Source organism: Trachurus japonicus, chromosome 5 (assembly GCF_045865225.1).
Source record: "Trachurus japonicus isolate A0001 chromosome 5, Traja_1.0".
Lineage (NCBI taxonomy): Eukaryota > Metazoa > Chordata > Actinopteri > Carangiformes > Carangidae > Trachurus > Trachurus japonicus.
The window spans coordinates 25,373,201-25,388,370 of record NC_140911.1 but is presented as its reverse complement, the minus strand read 5'-3'; the positions used below and the strand labels follow the sequence as shown (position 1 = coordinate 25,388,370).

At 41.1% G+C, this 15,170-nt stretch overlaps 2 protein-coding genes across 2 annotated transcripts; both read right to left on the bottom strand.

The window, feature by feature from the left end:
- Window positions 1–3,468: 3,468 nt before the first annotated feature.
- LOC146987683 (transcription factor HES-2-like) lies at window positions 3,469–4,103 on the bottom strand. The gene is made up of 2 exons (XM_085778069.1): window positions 4,026–4,103; window positions 3,469–3,918 (listed from the first exon to the last, which is right to left on the bottom strand). The coding sequence occupies exons 1-2, from the start codon at window positions 4,086–4,088 to the stop codon at window positions 3,586–3,588; spliced, it is 396 nt and encodes a 131-aa protein (XP_085634195.1). The 5' UTR covers window positions 4,089–4,103; the 3' UTR covers window positions 3,469–3,585.
- Window positions 4,104–10,217: 6,114 nt separating this feature from the next.
- Window positions 10,218–14,913, bottom strand: LOC146987682 (uncharacterized). Its single transcript, XM_085777932.1, has 5 exons — window positions 14,701–14,913; window positions 13,901–14,003; window positions 13,470–13,565; window positions 12,822–13,339; window positions 10,218–11,733 (listed from the first exon to the last, which is right to left on the bottom strand). The coding sequence occupies exons 1-5, from the start codon at window positions 14,838–14,840 to the stop codon at window positions 10,218–10,220; spliced, it is 2,373 nt and encodes a 790-aa protein (XP_085634058.1). The 5' UTR covers window positions 14,841–14,913.
- Window positions 14,914–15,170: the final 257 nt, after the last annotated feature.

Sequence of the window (15,170 nt, the reverse complement as noted above, 5' to 3'; positions counted from 1 at the left end):
AGCACCCGTCTCGGCTTGATGACATCATCAGTGGATGTTTACTCTGTCCAGAGCTTTCCCACACTCTGTGCATCTAAACTTTCTAAAGAATGAAACTGTTTCTAATTCCTAAAGGCTTTTCTTGGGGTCCCCCTTAAATATTTTGAGGGCATTTTTACAGTTACCATACCGATTATTATTAATTTTTTCCAGTGTTGTTGTTGTTGTTTTCCATGGCCAAATGTGTGAAACTGAAATATTAATTAAATCAAAGAAACACAGCACATTTTACTTTTACACTTAATTGACAGATTTATTTTTCAGTGACTGCACTCCTATCGGAAACAATTATATACTCAACTTGTGTCACCTACTGTATGTAGCCTATGTGACTGTTTTTATTTTAATTTTATTTTTTAAGAAATGTTAAAAATGTTATATGATGACAAATGATGTCCCATTTTGCAAGTCAGTGTCCCTTAGGTCAAAGGTCTGGATCTATTGTCCCACAGGGCTCTGTGAGAGAGTTTCCTCTGGTTTCCCACACTTTGTCCTTTCACTGGAGGAACAATAGAAGTGTGTCCTATTGTACCTCTCATTAGACAGGGTGTGAGCTCTTCAGAGAGGGAAAGGGTTAACTTAAAAATGATCGCACACAGAAAACCTCATAATGTTGCTGAAAAACTGTGACATTAACAAAACCTTTTCATACCGAAAAAATGAATCATGTTGATCTTAAAACAGATTGGTTCATAAAAATTACATTAAGTGAAAACAAGACTTGTGTCAAATACCCAACAGGACGGTAAATATATTATTTCAAAGTGATTACTACTTGAGAAATAACAAGTATTACTAAACTACACTGTGACAACATGTGATGCCTAAGTGAAGCACAAAGGTATCGCAAAATAAATTGTGATAGTGCCTCTAAAACATTTTGTAAAAAGATAAAAGCTTTTGAATCTTACCAAAGATCAGATATTAATAATTACAGAGAGAAAGCTGACAATTAGGCTACAGTACGATATCTTAATGAAGAAACAACATTTCCATTCATACATTTCATTACAATGATCAATAGTGCTGTATTACACATCAAGTAGGTGAAGTATAATATTACCACCAGTCATCCAGTGACACACATTATGTAAAATACTTTAATGTGTATTTGAGTGAAAATCTGCTAAATCAACACTGAAATCCAGAAGTCAAAGAAGAATGGTTGACCACAAAACTAATTAACAACTTTGTTTATTTTTATACATTAATCTCAGTTATATACACAGTTGTGGACACCAATTCCAGCGGTTTTGTTTCTAAGCAGACTTTTGTCAGTGCTGTGAGGTATAGTTGTGAACAACAGTGGATATATAGTGGTATTTTTCAGTTGAATTTGAGCCTAGCCAAAGTTTTCCTGGTGTCCAGATGTAGCAGGTGTTTCTTCTGCTTTGTGGCTAGTTGGTGTGAGTAGAAAGTTGGTCTCTGTTTCCCACAAAGAAGTTTCAAAGGAGCTTTTGTGATGGATGCTGGATGTGTGCTGTAGCGGAGACACAGCCTGACGTAACCAGCCATCTGGAGGGAAAGAAGCTCATTGGCTGCCTCTGAGCTTTGATGTTTTTGAATGATATAATTGAAAACGGATCAAATCTCTTCAGTCATACTGAATTGGAAGTTTGGGGTAGAAAAACAGAACAAGATCCATACATAGAAACTTTTATTTTATTTTATATTTGATCATTAACCAGTTCAAAATTTCAGCTTTACATGAAGTAAGGAGTTGAGACAGCTGTTTTCTGAAGTGTGCTAAATCCATCTGGACAATAGTTGTTGGCTGCTGGCGTGGTTAAGGATGCTAATGAATGTGAACTGATTCAGTTTTCCAGAGCTTTCCCTCTCTGTCCACTGACAGACTGGTTACTATGAGACATGTTCAGGCATGTTTTATCCTTTTTGAAAAAACATTATTTAACATGAAACAGAATATAATCATTTACATTTTACATGAGCAACAGAAGATAAATTATAGCCTATTTGATTAATCTTTCTTATTCTTTAAAAATGCAGTTAGTTGTCAAAAGAAAAGCACAGATTAAACAGTCTTGCTGATGTGTAAATGAAGATTCAGTTTCCTTCATAATGTCACTAAGAACCTTCAGCATTTCACTTTCAGCTGTGTGTCAGCATTACGTCTGAAATCCATGACAAGCTCCTTGGTCTTGCTGGTGTTGACCAGCAGGTTATTCTCATCACCACATAGCACCACATGGTGCTGCAGTAAAGAACACACTTCACAAGCTGCAGGTTTCCACTCAGATCCCCCTTACTCATTGAGTGATGTAACTCCATTTTGTTACCAGATAAAGAAAAATGCTGAACAAGAGATTTAAAAATGTTCCCTAACGTTAACAGCATAAGTAGGCACCAGATTAAATGATGGGAAAACAAAAAGTATAAAGATCACTTAGATTTCTTTATTGAAATCAACTCAGTGATGCATTTGATGAAGGCTCCTACTGGAAGCATATTTATGTGATGATACATCACAACAATAATCTGGTCACATTTCCAAGGCACAGATCAAGGCCTGGACCTTAAACAAGATGTCCAACTTTCATCACTGTGGTGAGGATCACAATGACACAGAAACACAACATTTTGATCTGACAGTGTTTGTTTATTCAACAAGACACAATGAGACACAACAAGCATGAAAGTTTCAGTGAGACGTGATGATACATCACAAGAACAACTTGTAGATTTCTACAAGACACACTGTACTCAGAGAGAGTAAGGGGACAACTGTCTTTACAAAAGACAAACATTTGGACACTGTAGTCACTCTGCTTTGAGAGTTGTTTCTAACTTCATTCAAACATTTGTGGTTGAACAAAAGTGACAATAAAAAACGACCAGACAACAGGTCACATTCTTGATAACTGTAAAATTCAGTTCATTTTCATCATGTAGAAACTTATTGTCACTGGAAAACTGTGACAAAGAGACATCATCAACACCTTTTATAAAAAGAAAAGGATAAACATGTTGATCTTAAAACAGATCAATTTCCATTCATCACATAAAGAAAAGGTCAATTATGACAAAATGTCCATCATTGGGACAATTAAAATGTCTGATCAAAATGATCAATACAATTAAGTACAACTTAAAAACAAACAGTGAACACTAGGATCTTACAACAGATCAGTTGTTAATAATCAAAGAGATTAAATGGATTTAAAGTCCATTAAGACGATATGTCCATAAAAAGGGACATTTATCACCTTAATCAATACTATATATAAAAGATAACACATGTTACCATAGCAGTGTCACTGATACATGACGTACAGTGAAGCATAATAATATTAATTGCTAACGCAATCATATTTGATTCATGCAATATACATGACAATTCTCCTTTTTAGATTGAAAGATATAGTATCAGTTGTTTCCAATAGGAAAATAAAAATCCATGAAGGAAAAATAAAAGTTTCTGTTCATACAGAAGAACAAGTCCTTAAATTTCATAGAATTCAGTTGTAGTGATCTTTGAGCAACATGGTGGTGTGAGTTTGTCAGGGAGTAAGTCCAGTCTGTAGGTGTCTACCACGGCCTCCAGAGGGCGCTGTTGACTGGACTCTTCTCTTTGGTGGTGCTGCTGTGGACTGTGGAGCTCAGGAGAGAGAAGTCAGCCTCCATCAGGCTCTTATCAGAGGAAGACTGCAACTTGTTGACGTGGTTCAGCAGTCTTCTCTGCTGTTGATTCTGCTGCTGCAGCTGTGTCAGGAAGCAAACTGTCATCTCCAGGATGTCTGCTTTCTCCAGCTTGGAGTCTGGCTGCTGTTTGAAGAACTCTGGACCCAGGAGAGACTTGAGCTGCTCGATGCTGCTGTTGATTCGCTCTCTGTGTAACTTCTCCACCAGAGGCTTTCTGATCTGTAGAGAGAAGAACAAAGTCATTAATAAACTGCTCCTGGAGTAAAGTGTTGCAGCAACAAAGACAAGAAATCAAGGATGAAGATTAAGTTGAATCTACAATTTACCTTGTGAGTCAGAGTCAGATGCTGGTGAGAGTTGGTGATTGCTGCAGTGATTGTAGGAGCCATGCCTGGATCTCTGTGCTGTAGAGGTCTCTGTAGAGAGAGTCTGATCTCTGCTGGCTTCGTCCCTCCTATTTATAGTCCCACATCTCCATATGAATGTGTGGGTCTTGGTCTGGCTGGAGTTTCTCACACTCTCAGCCAATCAGAGAGGCTAAAAAAGTGAAAGGACTGCTGGGCTGCCACATGCTCGGTGGTCATATTGCCTGGGGGACAATGGTTAGGTCTCAGGGGAGCAGGTGGAGCACTGAGGGCTGATGGAGAGAGACTCACAGAGCTCTGTGGAACTCTGGGAAAGTGTTGACCCTGTAGAGAGCAGACCTGCTGCCTGACTTTGACTCAGCTCATGGTATGTGTCCTTGAGTCATGTTCTTTGCAAAATCTCAATGTCAGACTGCAACCGTAATTCAGGGTTTTTGTTAGTCTGTCTTGCAGTGTATGCAGTTTTCCCAACTTTTTTCATTTATCTTGAAATAGTCCCTGCGAGGAACTTCGAAACAACACCAGATATCTTTGTACGTAGTTTTAATTTCATTGAATAGCAACAAAGTTTCACTGGTGTCCTGCAGCAGGTGTGTTTTCCATCTTATGGTCGCTGGTGTGAGTAGAACGTTGGTCTCTGTTTCCCACACTGAGGCTTTTCGTCATGTGGTCAGTTCACAAAAGAAGCTTTAAATTAGCTTTTGTGATGCATGCTGGATGTCTGCTGTAATAGAGACACGCCTTATGTCACCAACCATCTGGAGGGAGAGAACTTCATTGGTTGCCTCCAAGGTATATTTGGGATTTTCTACATATCTATGTAATTGAAAAACATAAAAAATAAATAACAACAGTTAATTTTTTCTTAGCCTACTTGAAATTCAAATATCAAGTCAAAATTGAGCCTTGGTATAATTTACCAAATAAAAGTTTCAGCTCTTTTAGGGGGGCCAGGAGCGAGACAGCTGTTGTACTAAGTGTGCCAAATCCCTCTGGACAATAGTTGACTGCTGGTATTGTCAAGGATGTTATTCAAGCTGAGCTGAGACTTTGCATTCCTGTGCTTTCCCACATTGTGTCCAGCGACAGTCTGTTCACTACTTAGAGATAGTTTGGGTTTTTTGATGTGGGGTTATGTGAGGCAGTTGTGAATATTTGGTACGTCACCCACCAAATATCCTGAGCAGCGTTAGGGGCACTGGCAGAGTAGCAGGGGCATGTGTTGCAGTGCATGAGGCCACCAGAAAAATGATCCTAACTCTCTGTATCTGTGTATATTCAGAATACTCAGTTTATCTCTACATGGCAAAAGCCCTTTCCTTTGGCCATCCATATGCACAAATGAACCACAGCGTGCACTGTATATTGTCCCAGCAGCATGTCAGCTCAGTAAATCAGAAGGTGGCAGTGAACTACATAGGTACACTTCATAAACATATCTTTTAGAATCAAAAGATGAACCATAGGAACAGAATATGTCAATCAATAGTCTTTGTTTTGTTTCATTTGAAAAAATTTCAACACTACAGCATTGTTTTAATAATATTTTCAGTGTTACTGTAAATGAATGACAAATAGCAAATATTTTTATGCTTGCATTATTAGTAACAATATTATTCAGACCTTGGAAATAACCAAGAAATTACCATGATTTATGTTTATTTAATGGTTAAAAAAGGGAGTTGCACACCATATATTCATGTGTATGTTAATAATGTGTGTATATATAGGCTAATAAAGTCATGTGGTTTCTGGCCAGTAACTGAAGAAAGGACAATAAAGTAAACATAAAAATAGATATCAATTAATGATTAATCACAGAATGCATTAATTGACCTGCTAAAATTAGTTACGAACAACTGGATGACCAAAGAAACTCAAAGTTTACTGCTCACGTCTGACCATGAACATTTTCCACAATTTCAGCACAAATGTCAGCACATCAGTAAAAACGTCAAACCACAGCGTCATAGCTAATTAAAATCTCTTTATTACAATCACATGTACATCATATTTCAAAAAGCTTGCTGTTGTGAAAAGTACCCTTGCACAGACAGATGGAGGTGGTGTTGCAGGCTGGATGGAGGGATTGTCAGATGGAGTAAAACAAGTGTTGAGTTCCCCAGCAGCAAGCGTCTCCGCTCCAGTGTGCTTTTAATTTCACATCACATGAGGACAGCAGCGCTATTTTCAGCTCTCTGTGTCCTTGTGTAACGTAAGCAAAGAGGGTGATGGGGGGTGGGTGGGAAGAAAAAAATCCTCTCTTCGTCATCCATTATTCAAACTGTTTTAGTCACAGCTGAGAGAGAGGGAAAACATGGAAACAAACCAGGTGGTGGTGGTCTGATTCCCTCTCTTTTCGCTCTGTCTCAGTGTTTGGAGTGATTTAAAACAGTCTGACATTTCTGTTAATCCTCATGATGTCCGTCTTCTCCAGAGTCAGATGAGAAGATGGATATCAGTGTGTGTGTGTGGGTTTACAGATGGCAAGAGCATGAATGAGATGTTTACAGTTGTACAGTTCAATGTAAGTCTATTTAAAGATTTACAAGCTCTTAATTTAACACACCTTTTCAATCAAAATGCTCCTACTAGTTATCAATACAGCTTTTGTAATTTGGGATTGTTTTCATTTTCTTTACTACAAATGTCACTTGTATCTTGAATACGTTTTATTTCTTGCAGATTATAAAACCTGGAGTTCCGGTTTCAATTTGGCATTTGGCATTACATTTTGACTTATCAGAGGGGCAAAAAAGCAGATGTGATTAACAATATTTAATCTAAGACTAATTTTGTTATTCATATCTGTGCTTTTTCCAAATATTCTGATGACCAATTAGTTAGCAACTATAGAGTTAATTTATTTTCCCTGCATTTGCCTCAGGAGTCTTTAAGATCATTTGGTCCACCACCACTGATCAAGACAGGAATATCTCAACAGCTGTTGTATTGGATGGATTTGAGTGAAATTTGACTCCAAAATTCATGGCACGCGCAAGAATTATTACTATTTCAAAGGTGCCCTTATTTATCAAATGTCAAAGGTCAAGATTATATATTGGTCAGTCACCTTCACGTATAATGACATTCCTAACAGCCTCAGCAGTATATCAGCATGTATGTGAGCATGCTAATACATCGTTCTAACAGACAGTAAGTAAACTTCACCCTGTTGATGTCTCTGTGGTAACATTTGGCTTGTGGCTCAACGTACTGCTAGCCATGTTAGGTTTTTGAGCAACAAAGGCGGGCAGTAACTGACTCTAGAGGAGACAAATACGAAGATTGAGCTGAAATGTTGTGGTGTTCCTTTAACAACTAGAGTTTCAGTGATCTTACTCATTATTTTACGGATGCCATGTGTAACATTCAGAACAAACTGAACCACTTTCTATGAACCTTGACAATATTATGAGTGTTTAACATACTAATACTACAATGTTAATCTCTGTGCTGTATGTACAGCCTCCATAACACAGCTATAAACCTACAGAATCACATGATAAACCACTGGAGGCGTCTGATGGCATCAGCGTGTCCTGTTGCTAAATCCAACCTCATCTGCACCTTTTGACAAAATCAATATGTACATGTCATAATGACACAAAACAACAGTAAAATTCAATTGAGCCATTTAAAGAGACAATAATATTCACATTTTGTGTCCACTCTTTGAAAATAGTAAATCAAAGTTTCACCAGCTTTTAATTAAATTAAGTTAATCTTAAAGATTTTATAGATCATGAAAACTGTTCACATTGGTTTTGTAACCATCACAAGGAAAATATTGAAATATGTTCAACACAATGACAATAAACCGATTTTTTTCTCCTTCATAAATCACTATGATATAAAGAAAACATCAACACACACTGTCGTTCTATCTACAGTCGTTCCACTGGCCTCGGTCCCTGGTACAGAAAGGTGGGGAAACCTTAAGATATAAAAACTGATGTGCAAAAAGTTGTTTTCTTAGGTCCCTCTCATGGAAAACAACGTAGAGAAATAATGTAAATATCTACACAACCTTTACACTCGCTAGTTCAGATTCTAGGGTTACTCTGCACTTGTAGTGACTCAACACTTTTGTGCATGTGTTTGATTTAAAATCAGTTACTGCATTCAATGGAAACCTGACAGGTAACACACAACACTGTCGTTGTCATAATAAAACTAGCTTGAGGTATTATTGCACATTTTCCCGAACTTCAGACCTGGAATCATTAGATTTCAGATTTACTCGCGCTGTACCTGCTTGTAGTGGAATGTCAACAACGGGGACTGGAGCTCCATCTGTCCTGACTGTACAGATGCTGCAGCAGTCAGGTTGACTTGAGGTGTGTCTTCTTTTCTTAGTCAATACCTCACTGCCGATTTCAGTAAACATGCATAAGCTGTTACCCGGGAAGGTATAGATCTGTAAACATCCTGCCAACAGTACACTAGCAGGAACAGGGAGCCATGAGCCATGACGGGTCAAAGAGCCTACGCTGCATTCACACCATGACAGCAGAGCAGTAAGAATGGGCAAAACATGGTTATTATAATGTAGAAGTAGAGCTGTTGTACATGGCTTCATAATAGCTTTTTATATATATATTTTTTTTACATTTCTTCAGGTGTTTTCTCTAATTAAGACATAGCTGTCAGATTTTCCAAAAACTGTCAACTCAGAAATTACAGATTGGTGTGAACACGTTTCCCAACTCAGCTGCATGTCAGTGGGATCTGATAAACAAGATGTGAATGCAGCATAAACTCCACCCCCAAACACTACAGCAGCTGATTTTACAGATTAAAGCTGTGATTGAAATCCTCTGCAAACTTCTGTAGCACAATGTTTCCCATTCACGATCATCACAGTATGACTAGTGTCGCACGAGGAAGTGAGTCAAATTATTATTAGTATTTTTTTTTTTTTATCATTGAGTTACAAAAGCTCCCACCTATTGATATTTTAATTGTAAACAGAGTTTCTATAAAAAACACTCAGGATTTGGTATCAAATCTCAGTTGTCATTGTCTGCATTGCTACAGTTGATGTGTTCTGTGGCCCTGCTGTAAAAGTGGTTGTGTGATCTGTCTTTAGTGCACAGCCAGGTATGTCAGGCAGAACGGTATTGCTCCCCAAAACCTCATGGTCTGAGGATTTGTGTCCAAACCCAAATGTTTTCTCTTAAGATTCTGTGATATAAATGGCGCACAAGATGTTGCATGAAACACACTCATCTGACCTTGTTTAACTGTTTGTCATTACAAGCGTCATGCACTGACACACACAATTTGTCGGGAGTGCTGTACAATGGTGACACACCCACACATAAAGCTATCTGTTGAGGTGATGTATACAGCGATGACAGAGAGGTTCCCTCTCTTGCAGACATTCATTAAAGGAACTGTGTGACATTTATGTATATCCTGGTGATCGCTGTCTTCCACCGAGTCATATCAGACGATGGGTTGCAGTTTCATCTTTGAACTTTGAATAAAAAAACACGCAGAGGACCCCGTGCTCTGTATAATGATGATTGAAGTCCCTACGGTATTGAAGGACACAAACAGCAGGTGGGATGGTAAATCCTAACCCTGCGTTACAAGCACATGCTGTTTGCAAACTCATATATGGTCTGACATACACACATCACTTTCAAATCCATGCAGCATTGCAGATGCATAACGTATGATGTGGGCTTGAGTTAACTCATCCTGGATTAGTGAAGACATTTATGAAGAACATGGTCCAGTATATGTCTAGTCTAGACTGGCAGTAGGGGGGGACCTGGTCGCCTAGCTCAATGTAAAGAGAAAAAAATGCTGTAGTTTGTAAATTGTGATAAATGAGATGAACACAGGAGTTACACTGCGGTGTGTGCAGTGCTGAGGTGTGGGGGGTCAAAACTGTTTAAATTACACAGTTTTGGGGCAGGTTATTTTTTTCTATCTCTCATTGGAAGGAGTCTAGCAGTTTTCCGTTGCTTCAAATCTTTTCACAAACAGGATAAACGTGTCCTGGAGATGAATCTGAAACCCATCCTCTCTTCTTCACTTGGGAAAAACACGGAACAAGTGGATTTACAAAAATGTCACATTTTTAACTTAACATCATACACACTCACACACACAGTTACAGTTGAAGTGGTGTCCATGCAGTTAGACAGTGGTGACCGTCAGCAGAGAGCTGGGACACAGCATGTCCTCCTGATTGTCCAACCTGGTTCCATGAGTCAGCAGCTCCTCAACTGTTGTCCAGTCATCCAACAGTTTCCTGTTCCTCATACGACTCAACTTCTTCTGACTCAGCTCCAGCACTGTATTGCACCGTCCCTCTGCAAAAGCGCCTACTCCCCTGCTGTCCATCACTCCTCCGTCTCCAAAAGGGGCTCCTCCTCCTCCTCCTCCTCCTCCTCCTCCTCCTCCTCCTCCTCCTCCTCCTCCTCCTCCTCCTCCTCCTCCTCCTCCTCCTGTGTTTGCTCCACCTCTGTTGACAACATCTCGTATAGCCACTCCTCTGGCCTGCAGTTGCTGCTGCCTCTGTTCGCGAGCCAGCAGAAAGTGTTCCCTCCTCTCGGTTCGACTCCAGTAGCGACCCATCAACATGTCGGTGTTGGTCTCCTCGTCGGTGCTCATCCCACTGCGTTCGTCTGCCAGCTGTGACGCCCGGTCTCTCAGGAGCTGGTTCCTGGACATCCGTGAGGTTGTGTTGGGTTTGGAAAATGAATTAAGTTTTGGCTGTAGGCCAGAGCTTGGATTAGGGCTTGAATTTGCAATCATATATCCTTTCTTGGCTTCCCATCCAGTGGCAGCACCAGCGCCTGTGTGGCCCTCCAGGGTGCTGTAGAGTCCTCTACCTCCCCCAACGCCCTGGGACTGTCGGCTGGCTGGTTTGGGCCATGTGTCGTTGACATCTCCGGCCACCTGTGTAGAGTGGACCAGGCTATGAAGGTGCTGCTGCTCTCTAAGCCGGCTCCTCTCCAGCTCCTGCTGCCTCCCTCTCTCCATCTCCTCCTGGATCAGTGCCTCCCTCTCCCTTTCCAGTTCTTTCTCGTTTTGCATCTGTCTTTTTTGTTCCAGTTCCCTCTCCATCTCTCTGTCCCTTTCTGTCAGCAATGGCTCGGGAATCATGGCTCTATCTTGAGAGTGCCACCACTCATGGTGTGCAATCTGGCTGTTGGAGTTGTTGTCGAAGCATCGCTCATGGGGGTTGGCAGGCCTCATATGCCCCAGATTGTTGGGGTGCTGCTGCGGTGGTAGGGCCATGGCTCCTGGGTGGGAAGACATCACACCAGCCACTAGCTCCCCCTCCTCTGGCAGACCTGGCGGCAGTACATTGTGTGGTGCAACACCTCCACAGTGATGCAGGGTTGCTGTGCAGTAGGAGGGGGAGGCTGGGTGACTGGCTCTACGGCGGTACTCCTGTGGAGGAGGCCGATGGTGCAGCGTTCGACTTCTCCTCAGCATTCCCACAGAGCTGGAGCCTTGGTGGTGCTGCTGTATGGGCACTAGTGGTCTCCTGTGGCTAGAGGGTGTGCTGCAGGTGGAGAGGACCGGGGCATTCATTCGTGAGACTGCAGCATGGGCATGAGAAGGATTGAAGAGGGCTCCACTGCTGGAGCTATGACGGTTCAAACAGGGTCGGTCAGCTTTATGGAACTGGACTGACGAGACTCTGGAAATGCAAACATTGAAGTCAACAACCAAACACCATTGAAACCAATTGGAGGACATAGATTTAAATTAAGATACTGCATATGTTGCACATTAGGTTTTTCCTCTAATTTGTGAAATATCTGTTGAAATTGACGCAGTGTTTTAGCAACAAACATTTGAACTGCTGAACTCCATTCATCAGGAAAAATCATAACTGTTCTTCAATTAGTTTAGAGATAGAGATCATCTTGTTTAAACTGTCATCGACGTTTCTGAATCACTTCAAAATAGGTTTAAACCACAAATGACCTGCACATCATCTGATTTTCAGAACCAGTGTGGAGGATTTAGTGGCATCTAGTGGTGAGGTTGCAGATTGCAACCAACTGAATAACCCTTCCTTTCTAAGGAAGAAACTATGGGGGCCTGCAGGTAATGTGAACATGCAAATGGCCTTTTGTAGGGCTTTAGTTTACTCAGCAGTGCTCATCCCATTGGTACTGTAGCATTGTGGCAGTCCACCATGGTGGGCTCTGTGGAAGAGGACCTGCTCCCAGTGTAGATATAAAGGGCTCATTATCAGCTAATGAAAACAAATGATTCTGGGTTTTATGTGGTTATACACATATAATAACTTATAATAAGAATATTATCCCATTTCTGCCAAAAGATCCCCCTAAATCCCACATAGTGGTTCTTTAAATCTACAGGTCTATCCATATTTTTAACACTTTAAAACAAAAGTAGCTTCAGACGGTTTTAAATAAGTTCAGTCTGAAGTTTAATGACTAGACACAATTTTAATGAGGGATAAACTGGTTTCAGCCACCACAAATCTCATAAAAATGGTTTGGAAATATGCATATTATTGGTTTTAAAAGAGTCTAAATCACTTTCGCCTCAAAGTATATGTGAAAAAATACAAGAAACAAAAGCAGTATTATAGCCTGAGTGACATACAAACTAAATACATGTTCCAAATGGTTAGTATAATCTTACTGCTAACTTATCAAACCACTGATTGATATTTTCTACAAACATGTTTTAATCAAGTCTGAAATCAAGACTTAGACTGACCAAACTGTACACCAATCTATCTGGATCTACCTGAAAAGTCCACGGGGTGGCAGATCCATGACTGGCCCTGCGTCTTCTTCCTCCATCCCGAGCTGCAGGCGTTGACAGTGTGGCTGCATGGTCAGCGCCTCAGGGATGGCCTCTAGCAGTTCTCGGTGGCTCTTTGGGCAACTGTCACGCCGCTCCCGCCTCTCACAGGGTTCACCCTGATGTTGCAACCTGGCGTTGTACAACCGCATTCGCTTCTCCAGCAGCCTCTGGAAATGCCTGAACTCGCCAGTGCTAACGCTGTAGAAGCCAGAGTCGCTGAGCTCAGAGGAAATAAAGGACTCAGAGGAAGGAGAACCGCCACCTCCAAAGCCCCCACAACCTCCTGGGGCAAGGGCCCCATGTGAATGGCAGTCCTCTAGCCCCCCCTCCTCGGTCTCCAGCCCTGAGAGGTCGCCCTGATGGAGGGAGCCGTCAGTCCAGCCCAGACCACTGTCCAGCTCATGGTGGAGAGGCAGGAAGCCCAGTGGCTTCTCCATCATGAAGTCCTCATCATCTGTCTGCAACAACAGGTATCCACAGTCACAAGGTCATTTACACAAATGCACACATCATAAACACATGTACAACAGGTATTAAAAATAATATGTGCCTTAGCTAGTAGAAGATACAAATCACAGTTTTAGATACCTGACTGTGGCAGCCATTATTGTCCTCTAAGTTGGTATTACAACATCCCATCAGGCAGTTCTGTCCCTTTGGTCGTCGACCAGTAAGTTCTGGATCCTGAGAGATTCATAATGTACGACAAAAGAAAAGAAATCAGCACAACGCTTCTGTTTTTTAGGTCCACATAATTTGATTTACTGGAGTCATGCTTAAATATTGACTAAAGTTTCAGTACAAAAACGCCCACAGACCATGTCCTGATTGACTGATGGTGAGACCTCCAGAGAATTTTAGATTTAGTAGTTAATTAAATTTCCAGGTTATATACACTATAACCTGGTAATTTAATATTTTTACTGGGGCTTTGGAACTGATAAAGTAGTAAATCTGAACTTGTTGATAAAGCCAGACTCCCATATCCCATAACAACAAAAGTTTTTTCTCAGTGTCACCTGGTGACCGATGTCCACAGTGTCCCGTGGGGAGCTGGATAGGTAGCTGTACCGTCCTCCATCACAGTGATCTTGTGGCAGAGACAGATGGCCGTAATAATGTCTATAACAGACAACAACAAGAATGTAGACATTGTCAAGACTCAGGACTTTTTTAAGACCATGTTGCTAGGCAGAACTGAAAGCCATGATGTAACATGGTTCTGTGATACTGCACAGGTGGATACATGCTTACAGTGAGTCAGTGCATATGTTAAATATTTGTGGAACATCAATGGCAGCAATTGTGATGCAGATGTGAAATTTGAACTTGAACTGGGACTGGATGCCCATAGTCATCTGGCCGGGGACTACAGCAGGATATTAGCCATGCTGGCTAAAGCTGCCCTTTTTACTGTATTTAATGCAGTTGATTAATTGGGACTGTACGTACATACAATAAAACAATAAAGTAAAGTAAAGTAACTGAAGAGTTATTTGAGTTTTTTTCATCAATCTTACTCAACACAACAAATTACAGTCAAGTCCTAAGACATCAGTTTCTTTATGAATGGTGTAAAGATAAATGGAGTTACAAAGACCAGGTTCCTGCTCCACCTCTGACTTTATGGTCATTTTGTTGTTGTGAACATTTTGGGTTCACTGTTAACTGAGAGAGAACCATTGTCAGGGTCAGCTAAAATAATCTCAGCTAGGATTATAGGATTATTTTTAAGTGATTAAAGGATTTTAAGTGGATGTTTAAGTGGATTTCATGTTCCTTCTTCATCTGTTCATGCTATTTCTACATGTGTGTTTACCTCTCCTGGTAGGAGGGGCTGGAGGCATTAAGGCCCGCCCCCATCACTGGGAGGTTGAGGTGCTGCAGGTTGAGGGGGAGGGGCTCCCAGGCTCCGCGTTCTGCCTCAGTGCCACACCCCCTTTGAGCCTTGATCTGCATGGTGATTGGACGTTGACTAGCCGCCAGGATTCGTAGAGCATCCCGCTGGCTCAGGTGTGCTAGACTCCGCCCACTTATCTAAGACAGGCATACACAGATATTGAAGCAATGTGGCGTTTAACACCGACAGGTTCCCCCATCCAGCAGACACAGCTGAACACGGTAGTCCCATTGGAGGCGGTTTATGTCCATCTGACACGATACATTCAATTTTTATATGAAAATATTGATTGGTGGGGCTTATCAATATCTTCCAGTGTTTGATTACTATGCCAAAACCCTGTTTTGGGAATGTCTAAAAAAAGTCTAGGTTGTTTTGATGCTAATCAA

Bases quoted from the DNA above. Each gene is read 5' to 3' on its own strand.
- LOC146987683 (XM_085778069.1), bottom strand. From the start codon at position 4,088: ATGGCTCCTACAATCACTGCAGCAATCACCAACTCTCACCAGCATCTG. The intron at 3,919-4,025 runs GTAAATTGTAGA...TTCTCTCTACAG, and splicing joins ATCTGACTCTGACTCACAAG to ATCAGAAAGCCTCTGGTGGA.
- LOC146987682 (XM_085777932.1), bottom strand. From the start codon at position 14,840: ATGCAGATCAAGGCTCAAAGGGGGTGTGGCACTGAGGCAGAACGCGGA. The intron at 14,004-14,700 runs GTAAACACACAT...TGTCTGTTATAG, and splicing joins AGCCCCTCCTACCAGGAGAG to ACATTATTACGGCCATCTGT. The intron at 13,566-13,900 runs GTGACACTGAGA...TGAATCTCTCAG, and splicing joins CTGTGGACATCGGTCACCAG to GATCCAGAACTTACTGGTCG.